The 27,285-nt window shown below is 43.2% G+C and overlaps 3 protein-coding genes and 1 long non-coding RNA gene across 8 annotated transcripts; 2 read left to right on the top strand and 2 right to left on the bottom strand.

The window, feature by feature from the left end:
- Positions 1-5,484: 5,484 nt before the first annotated feature.
- On the bottom strand, positions 5,485-11,357 carry LOC136351438 (uncharacterized). Its single transcript, XR_010734541.1, has 2 exons — positions 11,142-11,357; positions 5,485-6,181 (listed from the first exon to the last, which is right to left on the bottom strand). It is a non-coding gene; the product is annotated as an uncharacterized lncRNA (long non-coding RNA).
- On the top strand, positions 8,271-12,536 carry LOC4345998 (squamosa promoter-binding-like protein 14). 2 transcript variants are annotated; one of them, XM_015795327.3, is made up of 3 exons: positions 8,271-8,884; positions 11,315-11,448; positions 11,548-12,497. In XM_015795327.3, exons 1-3 carry the CDS (start codon positions 8,436-8,438, stop codon positions 12,219-12,221), a joined length of 1,257 nt encoding a protein of 418 aa, XP_015650813.1. In that variant the 5' UTR covers positions 8,271-8,435; the 3' UTR covers positions 12,222-12,497. The 2 variants fall into 2 exon arrangements, with proteins under 2 accessions (XP_015650813.1, NP_001409551.1); NM_001422622.1 differs by having other exon boundaries at positions 8,313-8,884; positions 11,551-12,536.
- Positions 12,537-13,380: 844 nt separating this feature from the next.
- LOC4345997 (G patch domain-containing protein 11) lies at positions 13,381-16,988 on the bottom strand. 2 transcript variants are annotated; one of them, NM_001422621.1, is made up of 4 exons: positions 16,275-16,951; positions 14,394-14,459; positions 14,083-14,186; positions 13,381-13,907 (listed from the first exon to the last, which is right to left on the bottom strand). In NM_001422621.1, the coding sequence occupies exons 1-3, from the start codon at positions 16,890-16,892 to the stop codon at positions 14,127-14,129; spliced, it is 744 nt and encodes a 247-aa protein (NP_001409550.1). In that variant the 5' UTR covers positions 16,893-16,951; the 3' UTR covers positions 13,381-13,907; positions 14,083-14,126. The 2 variants fall into 2 exon arrangements, 1 of the variants encoding a protein (NP_001409550.1); XR_001548431.3 differs by having other exon boundaries at positions 13,424-13,907; positions 14,072-14,186; positions 16,275-16,988.
- Positions 16,989-18,643: 1,655 nt separating this feature from the next.
- On the top strand, positions 18,644-26,881 carry LOC4345996 (beta-glucosidase 28-like). Of its 3 annotated transcripts, none has more exons than NM_001403663.1 (12): positions 18,644-18,929; positions 20,057-20,241; positions 20,366-20,426; positions 20,602-20,660; positions 20,742-20,817; positions 20,944-21,021; positions 21,148-21,235; positions 21,589-22,184; positions 23,490-23,521; positions 23,644-23,746; positions 24,086-24,194; positions 26,427-26,881. In NM_001403663.1, exons 1-12 carry the CDS (start codon positions 18,884-18,886, stop codon positions 26,590-26,592), a joined length of 1,599 nt encoding a protein of 532 aa, NP_001390592.1. In that variant the 5' UTR covers positions 18,644-18,883; the 3' UTR covers positions 26,593-26,881. The 3 variants fall into 3 exon arrangements, 2 of the variants coding, with proteins under 2 accessions (NP_001390592.1, NP_001390593.1); NM_001403664.1 differs by having other exon boundaries at positions 19,218-20,241; NR_175398.1 differs by lacking the exon at positions 23,490-23,521.
- Positions 26,882-27,285: the final 404 nt, after the last annotated feature.

Raw genomic sequence — 27,285 nt, 5'->3', positions numbered from 1 at the left:
TGTACACCTCTGATCAGAGTAAAACTATTCGAATAGCCGTGCCCGCGGTTATGGGCGATCAACCAGATTCACCGTGATTAGACTCACCCTAGTTTAGTTTAATGGAATTGGATAGTACAGGTGGATGGTTGGGCCTGTTACAACGTGGTGTAACGTTGGACAGTGGATGATTAATATTGCTTAATTATTACAACTGTTTTCGCTTTCAACTCCTGTTTATAAATGCCAGAATTTATGCAAATGAACCTGTTTAGCTATCCCTTGTTAAATCCCTGCATCATACCCCCCATTCCTGTATGACTTGCTGAGTACAGTGGATAGTACTCAGTCTTGCTCTATTTTCCCCAACCCCAGAGTACGAGTATGTGTCCGATGGCGGGTTCTCCGAGGAGTAGGCTTCGTCCGTGCCGTCGAGGGTGCCTGTGGAGTGGTGTTCCCGCTACAGTTCAAGTCCAGGCTTAGCCCCAGTTATCTTTTGTTTTTCCGCTGCATTTATGTAAGACTTTTATAATGTTTGTAAGACGTGCTGTATGTCAACTTTGTCGTGTGTGTACCCCGGTCGGTTCTGGACGGGAGTTTTAATGCACATTCTGCTTGGAATTCTATTCAGGAATTTCTGGGCGTGACAGTACGCTATCCAGGACGTTGGTGTTTCTCTCTCCTCACGCCAAAACGCAACTACGTCCCCTCAACCTAGCTCCCAACAACATCCGGAACCACCAAGCTCTCTCGTCGTCAACCATTGCCATTGTCGCCAGCCGCCGAAGACCGGTGTACGTAGCCATGGAGAAGTGAAGTGGAGAGGAAGGGGTGTACCGGATTTAGGGGTGAAGCTCAGCCCCTCGCGTCAAGCCACCCGAGCAGCATCGTCCCCTCCATCGCTCCTCCACACGCGCGTCCCCTCCATCGCTCCTCCACATGCACCAAGCTTTGCCGTGCCGCCACATCGCCCCTCCGTTGCTCCTCCACACCCACCGCCGGCTGCCACCGCCGCCTCCGTGCCCGCGCCAGCCGGCCGTCGCCTCTACCTCCGCGCCCGCTGCTTGCCTCCTTCGTGCCATGCCGCTTCCGCTCCGCCCGCCTGGCCGCATCGCTCCGCCCGTGCTGGGGAACGATGTTTATCCGTTCTTTTTTTTTCTTTGCTTTCACAGTAAATGTGGTAGACTCTTTTTTATTAATCAACCACAATATACGTGAGAGATTAATTTGTAACTATAATGTGAAGCATGTTTAGCGAATAACATTATTATTTTTAACTAATCCAGGCTTAAAAAACAAATACATAGCAAAGTTGGTTAAAAGATATTATTAAAATATATGAAAGGTGATATGGAGGATGTAATATGGATGATCTGTTGGAGTAGGAATAAATATGGAGAAAGAATCTTTTTGATGGCCATCCAAACTGAGATATGGAGGCTCTGTTTAAATCCCACCCTAAAATTTTTCACCCAATCACATCGAACGTTTGTACACATGTATAGAGTATTAAATGTGGAAAAAAAACCAATTACACATTGCGTGTAAATTACAAGACAAATCTTTTAATCCTAATTGCACCATGATATGACAATGTGGTGCTACAGTAAACATTTGCTAATGATGGATTAATTAGGCTTAATAAATTCGTCTCGTAGTTTACAGACGGATTATGTAATTTGCTTTGTTATTAGACTATGTTTAATACTTCAAATATGTGTCGATATATCTGATGTGATACGCTAAATTTTACGTATATGATCTAAACACCCCTGGAGTTCCGAATTTATATGAGCTGCTAGGCAGGCTCTAAACACTGCCTACATCCTCGGCATGTTGCCAGCTGACTAGAAAAAAAAAACAGAGAGAGGGGGCAGAACTCCGGGTCCCAGAGACCAACTGCCAGTTCTTGATAGTACTGCACCCCAGTTTTAACCGGGAGGTAACTCCTTGCACGAACAGTAAAAGCTTTACTACAGTAAGAAACAGTAGAATTTTGTGCTTTCAGTTCACATGCGGCGTTGCAAGTCCAGCTAAACAACAACGATGATCAATTCTCATCCACACTACTGCGAGTCTGCGACCAACACGGTGCCCAAAAAATTTGCTCCTGCCACATGTGCCAATCCATCTTGGATTTGATCCCCAACCAGCTGGCCAGCGAGCCAACAGTGCCCACACTACTGTAGCGTTGGTGCACCATTAGGGGAACACAAACTTAAACCTATGTTTTAAACAGCCGGTTAAAACATTTGATGATCGGTCCCCCACCTTTCATCCATAAATTAGCACCTAAGAATCCAAACATGTGAGCTAATTTAGGGCTAAAGTGAATTAGCCCCCCAACAAAAATTAGCCCTTCTAAGAGATGCTAATGGGACTAATTTTTTGTAGGACTAATTAGCCCATGGATCTAAACATGTTACCTTAGGATAATATTTAGTCTACCAATTCAAGACAAACATTAGCTCTTAAAATTAACCCTAGACTAATCTTCCAAACAGGGCCCAGGTTAAATGAGGTTAACGAGGCTAATTTTGGTTAAATTATACATAAATACGAGTAGCTAGATCCTCTTCAATCAACTATTTTCAAAGATAGCGGTAGCTATATCCAAAGATTTAAAATCTTATTTATTATGCACAGTTTTCTCCGTGTTTCTCTCTAGAGTAAACTTATTTAAAAAAATATTGCATACGAGGGTTTAGGGCCTCTTTGAATCACAGGGTTGAAAAATATGGAGGAAAAGGAAAAACAAAGGATTTTGACAAGAATTGAAGCGTAAAACAGAGGGTTGCAAAACACACGAAAAACACATTAATGGCCGTTTGATTGGAGAGCACGACAAACGCAGGAATCGGATGAGAGAGATAGACTCAAAGGAAATTAGGAAATTTTCCAAAAGGTTCGAGTTCTTGCTAAATTTTCTTCAAAATCTACATGCAATATGTCATTCCACAGGAATTTCATAGGATTTGGAGAACTTCAATCCTTTGAATCGAAGGGCCAAATAGAAAAATTTCTATAGGATTTGAATCCTATAAAATTTCTACATAAATCATTTGATTCAAATTCAAAGTGGCCCTTACAGTTGTGGATTTATATCATGACTAAAGTTAGGAATCTACAATAGAAATTTACTAAAATTCTTAATGATAGGATATGTGGGGGTATGGAATATATTACCTCCTCCATTTCAAAATATATGTATTTTTACATTCTTTAGCTACAACTAAGGTAGAGTAAAAAAAATATTTTAGTCACTTGTGATCAAATTTTAAATTGCTTAGATTATATATAGGAGTATTCTCGAAATATCTCATCAGCTGAAAATGTATAAATCTCCTTACGTTGGAATCAAATGCCTGGAAAATACTTATATCATGATACAGATTTTGAATCTAAAAGATTCTAATATTTTGTAACAAGGGGTTATGTTATACTCCCTCCATCCCAAAACATAACAATTTTTAGCCCTTAGAATTTGTTCCAAAATATAACAACTTCTCCACCAACATTCTTTTCCCAACCAGTTACAACCCTCCACCATTCACTTTTCTTACATACCTCTACTACTAATTCAATCATAACTTTCCACCACTCACTTCTACCTACTTAATCATAATTCTTCACCACTCACTTCTATTTCTATCTATTTTCTTAATGATTATGTACAACTCTAAAATTTTTTATACTTTGTAACGGACATAGTAAAAATTTCTTCAGAGAGCCCCCAAAGGGGGTAGATAGGGTGGTTGGGGCCCCAAGAGGAAACACACACTGTGGGCACTGCCACACGGCAGCCGTGCTGTTCACTCATGGTGGCCTGTTGCGTTGCGTCTCCTGCGCTGCGTCCCCCCCATCTCTCTCTCTCTCTCTCGCTGCACCGCGATGTACAGGCGTACAGCTCCCAACCCAGCCCGTCTCCTCTCCTCTCTCGCTGCACATTTCAGCCCCTTTTTCACACTAGCTATAAGCTGAGTAGCCACCTAGCCATAGCTTCTGCGTGATTTGATAACTGGAGGCAGGTCCTGTTGCCCTTGCTGTTGCAGCTGTGGCTCGCTGCCTGCACTGCAGTGACGCTGACGCCCTCTCCCTCCCCGCAAGCACTGTGCTCCAAAGATGACTGGCCTTGCCGCTGCTCCTCCATCGGTAGCAGCACACTATTCCTACTAGCATCTCTAGTAGCCTATCCACATACCAGGATTTTTCAAACCGTCGGGATCAGGGTTACTACGCCCCGGCGGTAAGCACGGTTCCCACGTGGTAACCGCGGTAATTGTAAAAAACCATGCAAAATTTATCAAAAATTTAAATTATTTTTAAAATTTATTTAAATTTAAGGAGGTTACCGCGGTATTTATATTACCGTACCCCCGCGGTAAGCCCGGTAACCACGCGGTTACCGGCGGTAAGGGAAACCCTGCCACATACTACTCTACCCTGCCACATACTACTCTACGCCAAAATTTTAGTAACAATTATAGCAAAGAAAAATCTAGTAGACTCTCCAACTGGATGGCCATGCCATCTAGCTGGCCAAATCCCTCCCCTCGATGGTCAAACTTGGCCAGCCAAAAATCACTTGTCAACGGTGTGCCTCACGTGCTATTCCTCCCCTCTTCTCTCTGTTGTGCTGATGGATAAGAGGCGTCGACGGTGACCGTTGGGTTAAGCTAGGACGGTGCAGTGCTGGACGTGAGGAGGCGGTTGTGCCGGAGCCTACCCCTTGGCACTGGCGGTGTTGGGAGGGGGGGTTGGGCGGTGGGAGATGGCAAAGCGACACTGGGTTGCGTGAGAGGCAAACGGTGCTAGGTTGTCGGAGTCCACGAATTAGAGAGTGGGCCAATTCGTACAGCGGCGCGCGCGGAGGGTGGCCTTCTCGAGGTGAAGTCTTGACTCCTATGCTGAGGTCTTGGATCAGCCATAAAGCTCTGGTCGACGTCATCGCCAAAACCCACCCCTTCCCCTCCATCCTCTCCGCCGCCACGCCCCCTAGATAACTATTCACCCTTCGTTCGGAGCCCACCACTGTCTCTACTCTCTACCATCATAGCGCCTGAGAATAGTTATGAGAGGGCAAGGACGGTAGGGTGGGTGGGAGGAGAAAGACGAAGGAGGGAGAAAGAAAAAGTAAAGAGAGACTGACACACGGGACCCACTATCCGATTGGATTGTACAGTGAAGATGTTGTTGGAGTGAAAGTCAAATTTGACTTTTTTTTAAGCTTGTCAAATGGATATTTTGAGATGCTGTCGGATATACTCTAAGCTACCACATGGTGTGGCCATACATGCGCGAGTACCCCATGGTTAACACAGTAAGCTCATACGGTAACCATTTTAGTTATTTTTTACCGTATTAACCTCGTGCCGTAACCATCTTAGTTTTCAAATCATACCATTTTTTCTCGCTGACCACGGTAGCCATGATATCATTGGGTAGAGGTAACTTCTACCAAAGCAATAGTGAATGTGTACCATGGAGAGAAGCCAAAGCCGTGCACGCCGGAGAAAATTGATGTTATGCCATCGTCGGAAAGGGATTTCGCTAAAATATCATAACACATTTAGGATTCAATAAAATGGTACTCTCAAATAGGATCAACACGCCGCAATGACATTTCTTTCCTTCTTAATTTAATGATTTTTCATGTTTGCTTTGGCAAAGCTAACCAAATGCCCTTCTTCCTCTTGATCCCTTTTTTTGTCTCATTGATGAGAGCTCGACGAAGTAGTAGCACCACCATGGCTAGGGAAGAGGTCGTAAATCAAAGATATCATGCCCGCGCGCTCGTCGATAGCCGCAACAGGCGTCTTCTACTCTTCAACGTGGCGGGGAGGTCCTCCAAGATGAACCTGATGCCTTTACCAGTGGTACAACCCTCGCACAAGAGCGAACGAAGATCGCCGGCCTTGGTCTCCACTACCTCCCTCACACTTCGTGCAAGGACAAAGAGGGACACGAACTGGAGGTTCTTGAGGCAGTTGTGCCTGCCCTGTCCATCGCCGCCACTCGCAACCACACCAAGATGTGAAGCATCCGTTGTCTGGACCTCCATGGCCACGCCAACGCAAACACCCTTGTCCAATACTTTTCAATAGTGTCGCCACATGGTCGAAGCTCCATCACCGCCTCCGATCTAAGCCTCACCACCCTTATCCCAATGTTCATCTCAACATCCTTTCCTCTTCTACTTCCCCTACAAGATCGAGTAAAAGTCTCAGCAAAGATTCACAATATAATTTCTCTTTTATTTCTCCTACGAGATCGAGTAGAGGTCTACGTAAAGATTTAATAAGTGCCCATTATTTAATAGTAACATTTTATTGAATCTCGTTTAGAGCAGGTACAATAGCAGGCTACAAGTCAGCTATAAGCACATGTGGAAGAGAAAAAAGAGGAGAGAGAAGCAAAGCAGGCTACAAATTTGTAGCCAGCTGCAGCACAGACTCCAAAACGTTATATGTGTACGAGAGGCGGGACCATATATTAATGGTGTAGTATATGTTTATAAGTAACTATTGTATGAATAAACTATTAGATTGGCTAGCTATAATAGTAAGCTCCAAATCATCTATAGCCAATATAATAGCCAATTCATACAATAGTTGCTTACTATACTATTAATACCTGGTCCCACCAATCACACACACGTTAGGTCTTGGAGTCTGTGCTGCAGCTGGCTACAGATTTGTAACCCGCTGCTCTTCTCTCTTCCTTTATTTTTTTAAAGAGTAAATTTCATAAAACTACAGATACTTTGCATGATCTATCACAAAACTACAGATTTTAGAACTAGTTTCACAAAACTACAGATTTAATGTGTTCGTTTATCACAAAACTACATGTACTTTGAACACTATATCACAAAACTACAGATTTAAGAACTTGTTTCACAAAACTACAGGTTTAGTATCTTCATTTTTCACAAAACTACAAATTTAATATCTTCATTTATCACAAAACTACAGATTCAGTGTCTCCATTCTCATAAAACTACACGTTTTAATAATGCTAAAACTATTATTAAAACGTATAGTTTTATGAGAATGGAGACACTGAATCTGTAGTTTTGTGATAAATGAAGACACTAAATGTGTAGCATTGTTATAAACGAATACACTAAATCTATATTTTTGTGAAACAAGTTCTTAAATATGTAGTTTTGTCATAGATTGTACAAAGTACCTGTAGTTTTGTGATAAAACGAAGACACTAAATCTGTAGTTTTGTGATAAATTGTACAAAAATACCTGTAGTTTTGTGAAATTTACTCTTTTTTAAAATATGTTTATAGCTGGCTTAGGCCATTTAAAGTGCAAGGACGTGGCGTGTGGCAATGTAGAGCCACGTAGGCAAGTCGCTTGCGTGGAGGAGAGAGGGGAGTGGGGACCGTTCCCAACCCAGCTTCGTGTGACCAAGTTTGGCCACACGGGCCAAACGAACCTCAGCAACTTTTGTCAGAAAGAAAAGAACCTCCGCGAGAAACAAGAAAGCGAGAGAGGGAGAGAAAGGAGGCTCGTCGGAGTAGGGGCGCTCGGGGTATGGGGCTCGGCGGAGGCTCGCTGGAGTAGGGGCCGCCACTGCGTGGGGCTCGCCGGAGTAGGGGCGCTCGGGGAGCCTCCCGAGATCCGCCGCTCAGCGGCGCCGCCGTCTTCCGGGCAGAGCTCTCGAAGCTCGCCCTCCTCGCGCGCCGGTGGCGTTGGCGGGGCCCGCGTGTGGCTACGCAGCTCCGGTGCTGCGCCTCCACCGTCGACGACAGCGCCGCTTGGCGCTGCCGCCGTCTTCCGCCGCGCCGCTGGACGCCGCCAGATCTGCTGCTCGTCGCCGCGTGGGCCGCTCCACCCGGTTGGAGGAGGAGAGGCGGCGCCGCGCTTGGGCTGCCCCACCGCCGAGCTCTGCCGCGCCGTTCGCCGGTGCTGCCGAGCTCCGCCGCGCCTGCCGGAGCACGCTGCCATGGCCGCCCTGGAGAAGACACGAGAGAATTAGGTGGAGGGTGGGGGAAGGGTGAGATTTTTTATATTATCTATGGGTCCCATTATAAATTTTCTAAACCACACTTATACTGTGGGTGCAGTGTCATTTAGAGTTCCCAAACCACCTATGTTGCAGCTGTGGTATAACAATTTGCTAGGACGCATTGCTACTGCCCTTGTACCCTGCTATAAGAAGATAACCAATGACATCTCCACTCGATTTTCTCGGCGCGCGTGTGAGGGTGTGAGGATAATTTTTATTTTAAGTGGTTTTTAAGGGCGGAGAGAGAGAGAGAGAGAGGGCACCGCACTACTTCTACTTGTGTGTGTGTCGCTCGCTGGGCTTCGCCACCTTTCCGTCTCTTTCCTCTCTCTTCTCTCTCCCCCTCTCCTGGAGGAGAGAGAGGAGAAGAGGAGGGGGGGCCGCGCCAAGAGCCACGCGCGCTACAGTCTCCTTCCCACCCGCGACCGCGAGCAATGGAGATGGCCAGTGGAGGAGGCGCCGCCGCCGCCGCCGGCGGCGGAGTAGGCGGCAGCGGCGGCGGTGGTGGTGGAGGGGACGAGCACCGCCAGCTGCACGGTCTCAAGTTCGGCAAGAAGATCTACTTCGAGGACGCCGCCGCGGCAGCAGGCGGCGGCGGCACTGGCAGTGGCAGTGGCAGCGCGAGCGCCGCGCCGCCGTCCTCGTCTTCCAAGGCGGCGGGTGGTGGACGCGGCGGAGGGGGCAAGAACAAGGGGAAGGGCGTGGCCGCGGCGGCGCCACCGCCGCCGCCGCCGCCGCCGCGGTGCCAGGTGGAGGGGTGCGGCGCGGATCTGAGCGGGATCAAGAACTACTACTGCCGCCACAAGGTGTGCTTCATGCATTCCAAGGCTCCCCGCGTCGTCGTCGCCGGCCTCGAGCAGCGCTTCTGCCAGCAGTGCAGCAGGTCACTCTCTCACTCACCTCGCCATTGCTGATGTCACCACTGCTTTTGCTTTGCTTTGCTTGCTCTCCCTCCTCTTTCACCTATCTCTCTTGTTTATTTGCTTCTTGTTCTTGTTTAGTGCTAGTACATGTGTTGTTATTGTTGTGCCGTTTTGTCTTTTGGGTTATTGTGTTGTTGTTACTACTCGTTTTACTATAGGTTTTTAAGGTTTATGAGCACGGCCACCACATTAGATGCACTGTCAAGTGGTGTGTGTGGGACCTTTCCTGCTAAAACAAGCTGATTTCAACTCTCTGAAACTTCCTGCATTTCATCTATTTTTATCTTTGATTGTGTTGGGAGTACTACACTAGTAGTGTTAATATTTTGACTGGTGCTTATGAGATTTTTAAGTTGGTAGGTTGATGAGGAAAATACTCCTTTATATGGTTGAGTGATGTGACTTGCCTGTCTGCCTGCCTGCCTGCCGCTTTGCATAAGATTCCTCTGTGTTAGTAAGAGCCACTGTTTATTTGTACTGGTGCTTACTCTACTTAGTTAATTAGCCATTAGCTATAAAATTCCGTTGATGTTGCAAGCTTAGCAATGGCCACGGTAAGAATGGGAGAGAGAAGTTGGCTAAAGCTGTTGCTTTGTAGTTTGTACTATATATGTGTCTTTGTGTTGCAAGATATGCAACTCCTACTATGCTGTGACTTGAGCTCAAGGTTTTCAGTTATCTATAGATCCTTACTACTACTGAGCATACTACCACTTCTGTATGGTAGCATATGGTAGCATAGTCCAAGTTCCAACGCCTCGCCAGTTGTTCATAATCTATACTACCACTTCTGTGCATTTGTTACTTTTATTTAATAGTTTGTCTCATTAGCTGACAAGCATATGCCTGTTTTGATATCTGCCCCTCTTGTAATAGTCTATGGATAGCTTGGACTGTTTGATGCTTTAATTTTTTACTAGCAACACTTAGGGCCCCTTTGAAATGGAGGATTAGCAAAGGAATTTTGGAGGATTCATTTTCCTAAGGATTTTTTCCTATAGAGCCCTTTGATTCATAGAAAGAGGATAGGAAAACTTCCGTAGGATTGCATTCCTATGATCAATTCCATAGGAAAATAAGCAAGAGGTTAGACCTCTTGTGAAACTTTCCTTTGTTGAGTGTATCTTGTGGTATAATCAAAGGGCTCTTCTCTCCATTTCATGTGTTTTCAATTCCTGTAGGATTGGAAAAACATACAACTTCAATTCCTACGTTTTTCCTATTCCTATGTTTTTCCTATCCTGCGTTTCAAAGGGGCCCTTAAGGATGAAGGGAAGTAAGAGAAACATACTAGAGAATATGTAGTAGTATTTCTACATTCCATATTTGTAGCACTAGCCCACAAATATCTTTGCCTTGTACTTACTTCATACCAGTTCCCCCCTTTTCAGAGCAAACCAACAATTTCTGTTGCCTTATATATCTAGTGTCTTCGTACTAATATATCTGTTCCAAAATGTACCTGTCCAAATTCATAGCTAGAAATAGCTTTATTTAGGACGGAAGTAATAACTGTTGTTAGAGACTTGGTTCAGACTTTTGGTTATGTTGAGGCTACTATCATTTCCTTTACGGGCCAAATTACTACAAATGAGAATTCATAAAAATGTCAAGATTTTATGATTGTTGTAGCTTTATTTAGGACGGAGGTAGTAATTGTTGTTAGAGACTTGGTTCAGACTTTTGGTTACGTTGAAGCTACTATCATTTCCTTTATGGTCAAATTACTAACAATGAGTATTCATAAAAATGTCAAGATTTTATAATTGAGCTGTGCCAGTGCTAAGTGTGTCACTATCTGATGCCATAATGCATCATTATAAAAGCCAGATGGACCATTAGCTTTTATGTGTAGGACACCTGCCGTCCAATTAGATGGATAACCATCTAGTGTTTGTGTACTGTTATTTTAAGCCCGACATCTCACAACTCCATGAATGATTACAGTCTTCCTTTCACATGGTGTCCTTTTGTTGTGTTAGGAATAGCATTTTTTATTTATGGGTGTAATTATGAAAGGCACTAGGAGAGTTGCTGCTTTATCTTGATGGGATTTGTAGTAATACCATCTTTAGGATGACAAGAAATCTTGTTCTGAGTTAGCATGGGCTGCCTTTTGACCTGAGCTACGGTTTGCTATGTTTGGCTTGCATCATGCAGATCTATTAGGATAATAAGCATATAAAAGTTGCTTGCATTGTGCATTGCTTGTTTTACCTTGATTCATGTAGGAGTAATTTGCTCGCCATGCCTCGTTTTGCTTTCTGAGTCAACAGCCAAATTTAGATGATGTACCTTCTGTTGCTTCAAAAACTCAGTCACTGCACAGCAGCAGTGGATAGGATTCAGAATCAATCTATCCATGATTCTCTGTTCACATAATATGACAGGTTCCACCTGCTGCCTGAATTTGACCAAGGAAAACGCAGCTGCCGCAGACGCCTTGCAGGTCATAATGAGCGCCGGAGGAGGCCGCAAACCCCTTTGGCATCACGCTACGGTCGACTAGCTGCATCTGTTGGTGGTATCATCAGAGGCTCTTGTTTTCTTTGCATCTTGTGTGTTTGTTGGTAACTACTGGTTGCATTCGCTGATGTGTTGTTTGTTGCGATTCTTGATCCAGAAGAGCATCGCAGGTTCAGAAGCTTTACGTTGGATTTCTCCTACCCAAGGGTTCCAAGCAGCGTAAGGAATGCATGGCCAGCAATTCAACCAGGCGATCGGATCTCCGGTGGTATCCAGTGGCACAGGAACGTAGCTCCTCATGGTCACTCTAGTGCAGTGGCGGGATATGGTGCCAACACATACAGCGGCCAAGGTAGCTCTTCTTCAGGGCCACCGGTGTTCGCTGGCCCAAATCTCCCTCCAGGTGGATGTCTCGCAGGGGTCGGTGCCGCCACCGACTCGAGCTGTGCTCTCTCTCTTCTGTCAACCCAGCCATGGGATACTACTACCCACAGTGCCGCTGCCAGCCACAACCAGGCTGCAGCCATGTCCACTACCACCAGCTTTGATGGCAATCCTGTGGCACCCTCCGCCATGGCGGGTAGCTACATGGCACCAAGCCCCTGGACAGGTTCTCGGGGCCATGAGGGTGGTGGTCGGAGCGTGGCGCACCAGCTACCACATGAAGTCTCACTTGATGAGGTGCACCCTGGTCCTAGCCATCATGCCCACTTCTCCGGTGAGCTTGAGCTTGCTCTGCAGGGGAACGGTCCAGCCCCAGCACCACGCATCGATCCTGGGTCCGGCAGCACCTTCGACCAAACCAGCAACACGATGGATTGGTCTCTGTAGAGGCTGTTCCAGCTGCCATCGATCTGTCGTCCCGCAAGGCGAGTCATGGAACTGAAGAACCTCATGCTGCCTGCCCTTATTTTGTGTTCAAATTTTCCTTTCCAGTATGGAAAGGAAATTCTAAGGTGACTGGCGATTAATCTCCCTGTGATGAATAATAATGCGCGCCCTTGAACTCAATTAATTGCTGTGCCGCATCCATCTATGTAACTCTCCATGAATTTTTAAGTATCAGTGTTAATGCTGTATTGTCGAGGACTTCTGCTCGATATGTTATTTCTCTTATGTTGTTCATCATGAATCTTTTTCTGCTTATTATTCTGGTGCCGGGTTGTCCTTACCACAGAAGATTCAGTTTCGGTTGGCGAGAGTAAACACCTTCCCTGGTTGTGACAAAAGCTCCAACCTTTTCACTTCTCGGCCTGTATTTGATCTTCCCCTTCTGACGCTGTTATACTACTTTTAAGCCTGTATGTTTCCAGCCTTCCAGGTGAAGGGCCATACTGAAGAGAAAACATGCTTTCAGGGTTTGATGCATTGTGTACTTTACAAGTGTACTTAAGATTTTGTACAATTTATATATGTACCTGCTCTGCTGCTGAGTATTGTAGGAAAGAATCAGTTCGAAGGGCGTGTGTTCATGTAAAGTGAGACCACATGCACAGCGTGGATTTGCAGCATGCTCTCTGCACCAGTGGTGTTCTGTTGATGCCTTTGATGGGCTGGCTGAGGTGAGAGGAGGATGATCCATGTTGGCAGCTTCTTCACTCTGAAAAATAAAAGAGAAGAAATGTTCAGATTTGCAGACAAGTGGAGAGCAGTGATATATTCTACAATAAAACATTACCACCTTGCTTTTCTGTGATGATAGATACTCCATGGAATTTTGCATCAAGCATCTCTTGTTTTCCAGCCACTGTTTGCTGGGTTGTTGCTTCAATTTCGTCCCAATTGATTGGTCACCTTTGGTTGTGACTTGAGAGCACTGAGCACTGAAACTTTTGCTGTCAGCAGGCAATGCACCTCATCCATGTCACGACAGAGGGAGAGAGCCCACATAAATGGCCAAAGAGGACACATACAGTGGCACTGATGCAGTCATTGCAACATAATTGACATCATGCTAAACAGTGGTGTAACCATATGTTAGCTAGCCTGTGATCAGCAAACAGTGATTATGGATCTTAATGTCACATGCAAGATTTGACACAGTTGTAAAACCATCATTGCATTGAAGATAGATCCCAGCAACAGGTGTATGATGTATTGCTAGAATGAATCAAAAATATCAGTGCCATCCTAAACACAGTACTACCAACTTGAACAGTTATCACCGTGATTGGAAAACAGAAATGTATAATTGCTTTGGCGCCATCTGCTTATCATTATCATATGTCGCAGATCACTTGTTCCATTGACACGACTCTTTTTCACTGTGAGGAGAGGCACCTTGATTTGGACTTTTCAAGAGCTGTAGCAAGGGCTCCTTTGAAGCCTTCTACATGGAGGAGCAGAGCATACCATATGCAGAACTGTAAACTCTTCCTGAAGCTTTCCAGTTCCACCCTTGTAGCTTTAAGCTGCCGCAAGAGAATTATCATTTCTAACATTGAGATGTGATACTGAAATGTGAAAGGTGATTCGCAGTATAGGTCCCAAAATATCGTTTACAGCAACTTGCAAATCCTGCATGATACAGTTAATTCATCAAAATATTAGACCATTAGTACTACAGTCTACAAATACCCCTTAACTGAACATGTATGATAAGGACAAGATTCTGAAGCTCCAGTGCATCAGGAATCCAACGCAGTATGCAAATCATTACTGAACAAGATTCCTGCACTTACAGAATCATCACCTGTTGTAACAAGGACCATTCTTTGTTGCCCCAGACACAGCGAATTAATGGTCATCTTCATTTGGCCCAGGACATTCATTTGCCAATGCTTCTGCTGATTCATACTGAAAAGGGGACAATGCGTCCAATTTTAAAAGCATGGAAGATGCTATAAAAGATCACCCTATTTAAAATGCAGAGAAAACCAAAGATCCAACATGATATGGTAATCACAGATTCCCAACAGTAATGCCGTCCAGTAGGCAGTAGGGGCATGCACATAAACACTAGTACTATGTAGAGCTGAAGCTTATTTCCAGAATGAAGCTGACCTTGCAACCGCAATAAAGGCAATAGTAGTGTTCATCGCGCAGCTTAGCCAATATATTTTGCAAATCCTGCAAGAATAAACACAGGTCAATCTCGTCCTTTCAGCAAAATTTGCAGTCTTGCATAAGATTTCTCAGATAAAAAAGGAAGTCTAGACAAGAATATGAAGGAAAGAATGTGCAAACATAAGTATATTCATAATTCAAAGTTCGAGCTATTTCCATTGTCACAACATAATATGTGTAACCAATAGCTGGTAAGCATTTACGGTTAGCCCTTCATAGGAACCAAATAGGCACGGAGGCAATTGCGTTACTAATACCAGTTATCATGCTCGTCACAATGGAAAATTGTGATGAAATGCCTAAGGTCCTATGCAATATATCCTTTATTTCTATATAGTTACAACCCACTAGCAGCATTTATTTCTAAAAAGCTGCTCCACATTTACTCATGTCAGCAGCACATTTGAACCATTGGATCAATCGTTCCGTGTTGATAAATTGTTGGATCCCCATTATCTTTGACAGGCCTACATACATTGGACCATTAGCTTGCCTACAGAAAGAAATAACAAGGCCCAAACTTGGTCACGTCCCAGTTGTTACATCTGCTCTGCAATCATATTGCACAGGTTCCAACCAAGCAGCAACGCTTCCTGGTCATCATCCCTCGCATCCTCATGTGTATGTGTTCAGTCTGTACCATTGAAACTTTTCTATTGGTACAGTACTTTGTCATATATTAATTATCCTTTAATTGTTCTGTACAATCAGAACCTAAGATAGGTGCTAGTTCAGTTATTGGTGTTGTGGGTATGGTCCTGGAATCATTCACTAACTATGCTTAAAATTTGTTTGACGAAAGCCAGAGTGATGTTATGATACTGTCGTCAATTTTCACCTAGAAAGATGCCAACCACACTTGCTTGCTCGTTGCAGATTTAGAACTACGTAAAGACGGTGCACTGCTATATATCTGAAAATATGTTATCAAGTATCTTTGCAGGAATATTCTTCTTCTGTGCATGACTTCCAAGTGGTTAATCATTATTTTCACATGTTTCATATAGCATGTAATGAACTAAAAACATATATTATTTTATTATATATCTAATTGCAAATTACGTTAGGACGATGATGTTTTTTGCCGTTATTGAACACAAAAGGTTTTACACTGCTATTTATTAGTAATTCATATTTCACTCAAGAATAGATAAATGGTTCCCTTTCAGTTCCCATCAGTTCTGTTAGGATAATTATAATTTCTTAGAATTAAATTTTATTCACTGGAATCATATCAGTGTTTTGTTACTGGCTCTCTTTCAGTGTATTCTAGGAGTATTTGACATAGTCAAGCATCCTTACCATTTGGCCAGCAAAGAAGTGACTTATCATTGTGTTGTTTGCAAGCTATTTCTTAGCAGGCTATAAAATGATTTGCAACATATTATTACTGTGACTATCTTCAATTTGGCTATTTTGAAATCCCCAATGCCCGCAGCAAAGCACGGGGTAGTAAGTAGTAACTACTAGTATTGAAGTTGTGTGCTTGTGACTGACCCATATTGAAGCTTAAGATGATAAGATCAGTATAGTGGTCTATTCCGTAAATCATATTCCACATTTCATCCAATAAATCATGCCTGCGGTAGTTTCTATGCTTCAGCGCCAAAATCAATTGACAGTTTAGTTGGCAAATGGCATCGCGCAACAACCTTCGAAACCTTCACCCAGGTTCCAATTTTCTAATTAAGATGACTATAATATGCGCCATGTTTGTTTGAAATGTTTCAACAAAGCGTAATTCAGGAACAGAATGATTGAATTTGAGTAACAGATAAAAAAAATTGGTGAGAATTGGAAGTAACAACGAACAATTACCTCTTCAGTGATCACCTCCTCTTCCTCCTCTTCAGCCTTCTCCTCCCCCTCCGGCGGTGGCGGCGCAGCCTCCCGATTCTCCAGCTGCGCGAGCGCGGCTTCAGCCTTCCGGTAATCCCACACCACCCTCCGGTTCCTCCACTGCGTGCTTTGCCTCGCCCTCAACTCCACCGCCATCTCCTCCACCCGCCTCCTCTCCCCCTCCGCCACCTCCGCCGACGGCTGCGGCGGCGCCACCGATACAGCAGGCTCCGCCCCAAGCCCCGCACGGGAGCGGCGGATCTCGATTCCCACCGGCTCGGCGCCCGCGCCGCCACCGGCCGCGGGGTCGTACCCCATCCGCTTCAGCAGCCTGAAACCCACGTTGGTCTCCGGTATGGCCTCCGCGAGCCCGGCCATCGTCCGCTCGTCCTCCTCCCGCTGCTTCCGCTCCCGATCCCGCCGCCGCCGCTCCTGCCATGGCACCACCCCCTTCGCGCGCTTCCCTTGCCCCTGCGCCTGCTGCGCCGGCGGTTGCCTCCTCCGCCCGAGGCTCCTCGACGGGGAGGAAGGGGTCGGCGGCGGGAGGAAGTGGGACAGGTCCCCCATGTAGTCGTCGTCGGCGGCGTCCGGCTCCATGGCGCGCGGGGCGGCGGCAGCGGCGGCGGCCGGCGTCCCGGTGTGGAAGGAGATGGGCCGAGAGAGCTGTGTCGTGTCTTCTATAGACTTTTTTGGGTTGGGTTAGAGACCACTCGGTTTGGACTCCTAATGGGCCTAGTTGGGCGCATTGCCTCTTGGGCTTTGTTTTATATCGGGTCTTCTATTCATTACTCACCTAATTTCTTTCTTCAAATAAATGATTCCTGCCTTTTAGGCTTCTTGTGGCATTGCAGTAGTGGATTCTAATCATCACTCACCTAATTTCTTTCTTAAAAAATAATATCTCTGTTTTCCTGCGACAACTTTTAGATATTTTGCCGGTTGGTAAACAGTTTTTCATATAATGTATATGTTGCCACGGGATTATATGCATCAGAGAGAAAAGTTGGATAACATATTTTATTTAACAGAAAAAAACTAAGACATGATCCTATTAGAGGCATATGATAAATTAAGGGGTGAACATTATTTTTAGATCTGTTTCCTCTAGATCGTTTCCACTGAACATATTCCTTTCGTCTTCCCTACCGAGCTAGCAGTAGCTTTGCCCTCCTCCGCCCTCCGTCAACTCCTTCGCCCCAATGGGAGGACCAATCATTATCCTCCTCCCTCCCTCGACTCATCGACCATTGTTCCCAATGTCAAAGGCTATCCCCTATCCTCTTTCTTCCTTCCTACACCGGATCGGAGGGCGTTAGAGAGAGTAGAGGTTGGTGGGGTCAACAGAATTAGTGAGATCGGCAAGGAAGGAACCAATTGTGGCAGTGAGGTTGGCATTGTCGTGTGTGGGAGATGAAATGAAATGGAGGGAGCGAGACCGAGGAGAACAAGGTCCAGGGAACCAACAACAAGACGAAGGTGGAGCGGGTTGTCTCGGTGTGGAGGGTGATCTCGATGCTAACAAAGTGGACGGGGGGGTCGTCAGGGTTCTTCATGTGGGCCTCAAGGTTGTCGCACCAACAACGTTGGAAGCCATCGTGCTTCTTGCCAACCTATTGTGCTGCTCGTTGGTGTTGTTTGTAAGTACATCGCTAGCATCACGGTTGATACCCATAGGTATCAAGCTTGGTACCTAGGCATGCCATCTCCGTCTGTCCGATCAGGAGCCACCTGCCGCTAGTATCTCCTCTCTTGGATGCCTTCCTCCTTCCTTCTTATTGTTGTGGATGGCGAAGATAGGGGTTAGGAGAGTTACCGTTGTGTGCCTGTGTCGCTCACTTCCTGCGTAGGAAGCTATGACGTTCGGAGGTGGGAGGTGGAGGATTAGATTCATCAATGTTGTCCGGACTACATTCCATGTTCTAGTTGTCCCATTATCTAAAAAAAATGTTCTAGCTCTCCTATTTATTCAATCACACCATGATGTGTAGAACAAATTATAAGGATTATAAGTTGTAGTTTTCACAACAGCACATCAATCACAATATGAGAATTTTCTTACTGGTAGAAATTCGCTCATATATCCAAGAAGATTGTGCATATCAGCATAATATGAATAAAAGAGGGCAATAGTGTGGAAATCGTGGACTCATGAACAAGTATAATATTATATATTCAGAAACTCTCGCAAACTTTAGGCCATCTTCAATACGTACCTCTGGGAAGAAAATTCTCTGCGGCAGTGCCGCACGACGCCTCTCGTGAAACACCGCGTGGACTGGCGACGCGTGTCCCGTCTCTTGCTGCAGACTGACTCTGTTCTTTGAGCCGAGCCGATGCCCAGGAGTCGAGTTCTACCGTCGCGCCCAAAATCCTCTTCGTCGCCTCCTCCCACGCCTGCAGCACTCCTCTTCACCACCCCAAATCTACTCCTACTGTGGCGGCGGCGGCGGCTTTCAGGGCTCCGCCCTCTACCCATCCGGACAGCGCCCCACCCACCACCCAGCCATACGACACGCTGTAAGGGGCCCTGCTGCCCTCCTCGGAGCAGTGGTGCCGTCGGCGTTGAGACAGACCAGCTGACCGTGGTGATGTGTTTCTGGGCAGCAGACCACAACGGCAAGGAGCTACTGTCAGGTTTGTTGAAGCTATACTGAAGGCTGATTCCTGTGATATTCAAAGCTGATTCATGGCTTCTCTTTGCAATTTATCTTGTTGGAATAGGATGTGGAATTAGTGTTCTTTCTGAATTTTATTTGATGTGTCACTAAAGCTCTTTGAAAATTATAGTAGTAATTCACTGAATATTACTGTGGACGGTGACTTACTAGACATTTGCTATCTTAGCATGAAAAAAAAAATGAAAGCTAGCAGTGTCAATGGAGAAGCTGGAGAGTGGAGATTCTAATGGTTTGTCCATGACAGATAGCACGACAGGACTACAGGAGTGCTGCAGCTAGGCGCGGGGATGAGGCGGCAGAAAGGATTTTTGGGCGGCGCCGCGGCAGTAGAACTAACTCCAGGGCCTGCGGCGTCGGCTCGGCTCGAAAACAGACTCGAGTTATAGCAGGAGATGGGACACATGGCACTAGCTCACGTGGTGTTGCACGAGAAGCATTGTGCGGCACCGCCGCATAGATTTTTTTTCCCGTACCTCTGGATCGGAGCTCTGCTCACGGTGTTTAGCTACCGTTTCTTTCCGAACTAGAACTGTGTCCCTGCAGAGAGACACGACGCCTAGGCAAGGTACGCGCGGCTTTAACATTCTCGATTGCTTTTTGCCAAGCCACGGTTTTGTGGCTATGCGTTGGATGACGAAGGTTGTGTCCTGTTCACCTTGTTGCTTTTGATTTAGAAAGTATCATTCGTCGGAAGAAGTGTATCTCATGAGTAGTCTTAGTCCATATGGTTCACGTGAGTGCACTGCTAAGTGTGGCATCTATTGGAGATGCTCTTAGTGTTACAACCATCGCTTAATCATGCAAAGGATAAGAGACAGATTCTCTAACTTACTTCCCTTCGATTTATCAATGACTTACTGGCTTTAAAATGAGAAAAAAGTGAAATGACGCTGATACTAAGTACTAGTGGTGCTATGAATTAATGATTGAGAGGAAGCTGAAGCTGAAGTTGTTGCGCTGTTTCTGTCTGCTGTTAGTGTCAGAGTACAGTATCATGCTCTGTCTTCTTTAAAAAGGTTTTTTCTTTTTTCTAATAAAAGAAGTATAAGATCATTCCCAGTGTTTTCTGTATAAAAAGTACAGTTAGAGGAGGCAGTGACAGCTCGATCGTCGGCAGCCAGGCTAATCTTGCCATGGATCGTCGGCTCCTTCTCTCTGCTCTACTGTTCATCGCTCTGGCTTGCAGCTCCAACCGCGTCCATGGCGCACTCAACAGGCACAGCTTCCCCGAGGGGTTCCTCTTCGGCACCGGCACCTCCGCGTATCAGGTTAATTCACCACCGCTCCATCTTTGATTCCTACACCGCAGCATCGAATCTTTTCAGGTTCTTGCTCAGCTCACTCGCCATTGTTCTTCTTGAACGATTTTCTCTGACATAGTATGATGTGCAGTACGAGGGTGCTGTCGACAAGCGAGGTCAGAACATCTGGGACACCTTCAGCCGCATTCCAGGTCATCTTTGGTGCTTTGCCTCGATATGTTTCAGAGATTATTTGCAGCTAAATTGTTTGCAGCTAAGCGCGTTATCTTGAACTTAGCAGCAGCATTTGCGGTCGAGATGCTAATTAATCAACCAGGAATTATTGGATTTGATTGTAAAAAGAGCATGCTTTTTTTTCTCTTGCAGGTAAAATCGCAGATGGTAGCAATGCAGATATAGCGAATGACTTCTATCATCGGTACAAGGTGATTCCTTTTCTGCTTATGAGGAATTTGTAATTTTGTGTCCGTTTAGTTGAGTCCATGGTAAATTCTGAAACTGTGCAGGAGGATTTGAACCTCATCACCGCGATGAACATGGATTCCTTCCGGTTCTCCATTGCATGGAGCAGGATTTTACCAAGTCAGTGAGCATACAAACCCAAAGAATTCGATTTATCATTAGCCATTACCATCTTGATTATAGCTCAACCTTATCATTAAGCTGGTTTTGAAATTTTTTAACTGGTCAGCTGCTTAATTATTTCAGATGGAACCATTAGTGGAGGAATAAACAAAGAAGGGGTCGAATTCTACAACAGCCTCATCAACGAGGTCATAGCTAAAGGCATGCAAGTCCATTCTTATCTCTTTCTTTACATGTATAAAAATATAACATATTTCCTTGATATCTCATTTCTTAAAGAAATTTAAAAGGAACTCATTTTACCCTGACAAATGTTCATGCCTGCAGGACTGAAGCCTTTTGTCACAATTTTCCACTTTGACACTCCACAGGCTTTGGAGGATAAATATGGCGGCTTCTTGAGCGAAAACATCGTGTAATTTACTCCATAAATCACTATCACTATTCGCTGCTAATTATTTCATCTATTCTAATATATAAATATTTCTATCCATTTTTCAAAACGTGTACAGACGAAGGAATGTCTAGATACATTTTTAAAAACACAAAAGGAATTAAAACGAAGATAGTAATTAATTAACCTTGAGCTCGATGGAGAACTCATGAACATTCATATTAAGGTTTTGAGTTCAAATATCTATAGGAGCGAATTTCAGATTAAATTATTTAAGGGGTTAAGTTTTCGATTTAAAAGGCTATATATATTCCGTTAAATGTAGAGACCAGGTAAAGAAAACCTTTCCTAAAAATTTTTTTAAAAATGAACAGGAAGGACTACGTGGATTATGCGGACCTTTGCTTCAGCCTGTTCGGCGACCGCGTGAAGCTATGGAACACGTTCAACGAGCCGACGATCTTCTGCATGAACGGCTACGCCACCGGCATCATGGCGCCGGGGCGGTGCTCGCCGTACGCGTCGGCGTCGTGCGCCGCCGGCGGCGACTCCGGCAGGGAGCCGTACGTGGCGGGGCACCACCTCCTCGTCGCCCACGCCGAGGCCGTCCGCCTGTACAGGGCCAGGTACCGGGCGGCGCACGGCGGCGAGGTCGGCATCACGCAGGTGTCGCACTGGTTCGAGCCGTACGACGCCGGCTCCGCCGCCGACCGGCGCGCGCGGCGGCGCGCCCTCGACTTCATGCTCGGGTGGTTCATGCACCCCGTGGCGCACGGCGAGTACCCGCCGGCGATGAGGAGGCTCGTCGGCGGCCGGCTGCCGGCGTTCACCGCCGAGCAGTCGGAGATGCTCAGGGGTTCGTTCGACTTCATCGGCCTCAACTACTACACCTCCAACTACGCCGTGGCCGCGCCACCGCCCAACAAGCTCCACCCTTCCTACCTGACTGACAATTGGGTCAACGCGACAGGCATGCATACAACCCCATCTGTTTTTTAAGGGCATTTAACTTTTTTTTCACTATTTATGATGTGATAATTAAGAATTTACCACTCATAGCCTATAACATGTGTATTTTTATATGTCTATGATATATGAGTTCATAGGCAAATTCTTAATTGCTACTTATAAAAGTGGCAAATAGTTAAATATCTTGTCTTTTAAGACCACCATATATACTTCAAGAGAAAATTTTACGAATAGTAAATCTAAATTTTATACTCCCTCTCCGTTTCATATTCATATATATATATATATATATATATATATGCTAATGAATCTATACACATATATGTCTAGATTTATTAACATCTATATGAATATGAACAATGGTAAAAAGTCTTATAATATGAAACGGATGAAGTAATATACATTAAAAGATGTGGTATATTGTGATACCGTCTTAAGGATGATAAAATCATCTATAGTTCAATGTCCATGCTTTAATATGGCGGTAGAAAAACAACCAGAATTGTTTAAATTGAATCTAAAATGATGTTATTGTGCTAATTTGTATATAATCAGAAAACCAACTTATTCGTGTTTATATTAGTAAGATTATAAGTAAAGATCCAAACACAATTTTGTATGAATAATAAGTTAATGATCATGAGAATAAAGGAAACAACAAAGATAGTAATTGTTTTTCTTGTTGGGCACTTTTTGGTTGCTTGAGGATTGGTCAGAAGTTCATCCACTCATATCATTATTTAGGCCGAGTTTAGTTCTAAAATTTTTCTTTAAACTTTCAACTTTTCCATCACATCAAAACTTTCCTACACACATAAACTTCTAACTTTTTCGTCAAATCGTTCTAATTTCAACCAAACTTCCATTTTTTGCGTGAACTAAACACACCCTTAAGAGTCCTACTATATTCCCGTGCATATAGAATAGTGGTGATGGTTGGTGGTAGACCCATAACCGTCACTAATAGAATCTTTTAAAAGTTGGATCAACCAAGGCAAATCTAGATAAAAATGTGTAATATTCTGTACTACATTTGTTTTTTAATGAAACATAGGAAGTACAATAGTACACATTAACTTGGGGTGTGTTTAGTTCACGCTAAAATTAAAAGTTTGGTTAAAATTGGAACGATGTGATGGAAAAGTTAGAAGTTTACGTGTGTAGGAAAGTTTTAATGTGATGGAAAAATTAGAAGTTTGAAGAAAAATTTTAGAACTAAACTCGGCCTTGGTTGAAATCGTTGCAGTTAATTAAGATTTGTGCGTGAAAAGTTTAACAAAAACTCGTTGTTCGATTCAATTCGCAGGTTACCGCAATAGCATCCCGATTGGTCCACCGGTAGGTTGCTCAAATGAATGAATGAATGAATGATTTACGACGACAAATAGTAGAGTGGCTTGTACAGTTGTACTGTATCGAGTCTGTTTAACTGAACTTTCGCCGTATCTCTGAATGATCAGGCTTACACGCCGATCTTCTTTAACTATCCGCCGGGGCTACGCGAGCTGCTGCTGTACGTCAAGAGGAGATACAACAATCCCACCATCTACATCACCGAGAACGGTAACTTATGTCTGTTTTTTTATTCAGGAAAAGCAGGGAGAATGGTAATAAATCTCAACAGTAACAATCAACAGTTCTCCAGCAGAATGAGTACTCCATTCGTCTAAAGATAAATTAATTTTTCACATATCCCAAAGGTATCAATACTAAATAAAAAGACTAGGACACCTCTATTTTATTAAATTCAAATGTAATTATTTCTTAATGTATTTATCCACTGTTTTTTATAAACTTCAATGTTATGATTACTTAAAAACAAACCTATTTTTAACAAACATTAAGATTAAAAATAATCTTATTGTAGGACGGTAGAAGTATGAATTTGTTGCGTACGTGCAGGCACTGACGAGGCGAATAACAGCACGATCCCCATATCCGAGGCGCTCAAGGACGAGACGCGGATCGGCTTCCACTACAAGCACCTCCAGTTCGTGCACAAGGCCATCCAGTACGAGCGCATTACTCAACCCATTTTTTTTTCAATATTTTTAGATAATAATCCGGCATTTATTTCAGCTAAAGTTATAACCACTTATTAAATAAAACTAGAATAGTGGCCCACGCGACGCGTGGGCATTCGTATTGTTAAAACATGATATTATAGATTATTTGGAAATTATATCTCATAAGGGTAAACTATAGGCTGGGCATATCTAAATATCATTCATCGACTTATATGATAATAAATCAAGGTCATATGAGTTCGACTTGTGGATAAGTAAGTAAATATTATGTATACTATCTGAATACATACTGTACACTATTGCTATAAACACAAACTGTAATGGTAAGAAATTTAAAGTTATTGTGATTGAATCGCCTTATGAGGATGCGATTTAGTAACAACCAAATTAAGGGTAGATTAACGGTTGGATTGTTGTTTCCTTTGTAGAAGTTCAAAATGTTCATATTTTTCCACACATTTAAAGAATTGAAGGCTTTTTATGTTGGAACACAAATCATCTACACAATTGCTTGGTTTAGTAGTGCAAAAATATCAGCAATTATTTGAAGCTTTTTTTTGTTTTTCACATGTTAAATTGTTTTCTTTGAAATAATATTTGTTTGAAATAACAGAGAAATTATATAAATTTTATTAGTATGCGGTTTATCGACAGTCATGATCACTTTGGCAATTACTTTTAGCTATCTCGGGTACGATGCTTTGTCATATGTGCAGAAGGCAAATAAGAACACGTGTGTTGTGTAGAGGATTGAAGAGAGGTCTTTAGAAGTTTTTCTTTCATTTTTTATGAAAGATATATATGACTGCCTAACTGATTAATAGGTCCATCAGTTTAAGTGAAAATTGATGGGAAAATATTTTTATTAAAAAAAGTATAAAACAGTGGGTCCACTAATTTAAGTATGAATTAGTTATTATAGATCATAAATTGGTAACTAATGGTATAAAATATAGTTGTGTAACCTTTATTTTAAACCGTGTGTTTTTAAAATAATGGTTCTAAATAAAATTATATTATATTGTTAATATAATGGGTAAAATAATATAATCCTATAAATTTTATTTCCAAATATTATGGATCTAATTTATTTACATATATATTAATTATGATATATATAATTTATGTTTATAAAGTTATAATTCTTTAAAATTTAATATCACTAATTATAGTTACGATCTCATCTATACATGTATGGAGAAAAGAGGGGAGGAGATGGAAGCGGATGTAATTTTTAATGATATATGTAACATATTTTTTTTTGTTTTTATTCGTATGGTACAGTTGTATACGTACTTTTTGGCTTTTTTTATGAGCCGTATGTAAGTACCTTTCTCTCGTGCGCTGAGAGAGATTAGGTGTGAGGTTATTAATAGATTTAATTTAATGATCCAATCCACTAATTTAAATGAAAAATCGATGACTAGATGTTTTTCTTTTTTTTTTCTCAGATTTTCTAGAATTTTTTCTAATCTATTAAAGTGCATTTTAGAAAAAATATTAATAGTTAATATGTGTATTGAATTATTAATTTGGTTTTCTATCTCATCTAACCAAGAAGGGAAAAAGGGGGAAAAAGAGAGTAAGTATGTACGTGCACATATGTGGAACTTTTTGTACGTGCAAATCTTTCACAGATAAACATAATTAGAAAATCTTAAGATAGATATAGGTGTTAACTAAAAAAATAGGAGTAGTTACCTAGAAAATAGGAGAGGAAGAGAGAGGCTGGAGGGAGGGAGTACGTACCTGCGCTTGCCGCATGCACGATGGGGATGAGTACCGTATTTTTTGTTTGCTAAGAGATCTAATATGGTTAAAATATACTGGTCCACCGATTTAACGGAAAATCAATGGTTAAAATATATGGGTCCACCGATTTAACGGAAAATCAATGGCTAGATATTTATTAGATTTTTCATGATTTTCTATATTTTATTAGAGTGCCACGTGGCGACTAGAGAGTGTTTATAGGATGACACGTGGTGGTTTAGGAGCGTTTGTAGGAAGTTTAATGGACTTTTAGTATATAATAGATAGATTAGTTCAAACATGGCGACATTCGAATATAGATACATCCCAAAATAAACCAACTTTAATTAACGTATCCTCCATATTCGTAGTTCTATATGAAGTTTGTTTATTTTGGAGCGAAGGAAATAGTAATTTCAATTACTTGATCAATGAGTGTGACGAGTTATTTTCACTTGTCACAGGGAGGGTGTGAAGGTGAAGGGTTACTTTACATGGACGTTCATGGACTGCTTCGAGTTCGGCGATGGGTTCAAGGACCGGTTCGGCCTCATCTATGTCGACCGCGCCACGCTCGCGAGGTTTCGCAAGAAGTCCAGCTACTGGTTCGCGGATTTCCTCCGTCGATGATGATGATTCAAATGCTTCAAGCTCCTGATCGACAGTGATTCGATCCGATCTATATCTCCAGTGTACTCGATGAAGCTAGCTTCAGGCAGCTGCCTTTTTTTTTCTTTTTTCTTTTAAAATAAGAGAGAGAGGCAAGGCTAGGCAGGCAGCTGATAGAATTACCAAACCTGATGTGTGCAGTGTGCTGCCCAAATAATTGCCATGTGCATGGAAAATGATTGTGTTTTCTCATGGATATTGATTTGATTACTGGTACAGCGAGATGTCTATGATTGTTCAGAAATACTCATAGAGTCGTAGAGGATACGTTTATAGGAGTGAATACACATTACTAGGCTTTTCTTTTCGTTCATGCTTATACTTATCAACTAAATTTAAATTTTCAACCTTAAATTTAGAATTGATTTTGGAGTTCTTTTTCATCGAAGTTTATTTTTCAACCTTTGCTATTAGATCGTTAAAAACACGTATATAAAAGTTTTTTTTAATTTATTTTTCGTCTACAAATATGCCGTACGATGAGGCGGTACGTGTCTGTGTTATACTACTTGTGGATCACCACCTTTTAAGGCTGCGTTCACTAGAATGGGTTGGGAACCCATCTCTCGCGCACGGAAAACGGAGCGGTCTATTAGCACGTGATTAATTAAGTATTAGCTAATTTTTTTTAAAATAGATCAATATAATTCTTTA

This window comes from Oryza sativa, chromosome 8, assembly GCF_034140825.1.
Source record: "Oryza sativa Japonica Group chromosome 8, ASM3414082v1".
NCBI classification, from domain to species: Eukaryota; Viridiplantae; Streptophyta; class Magnoliopsida; order Poales; family Poaceae; genus Oryza; species Oryza sativa.
This window is presented reverse-complemented; position numbering and strand designations above follow the sequence as displayed.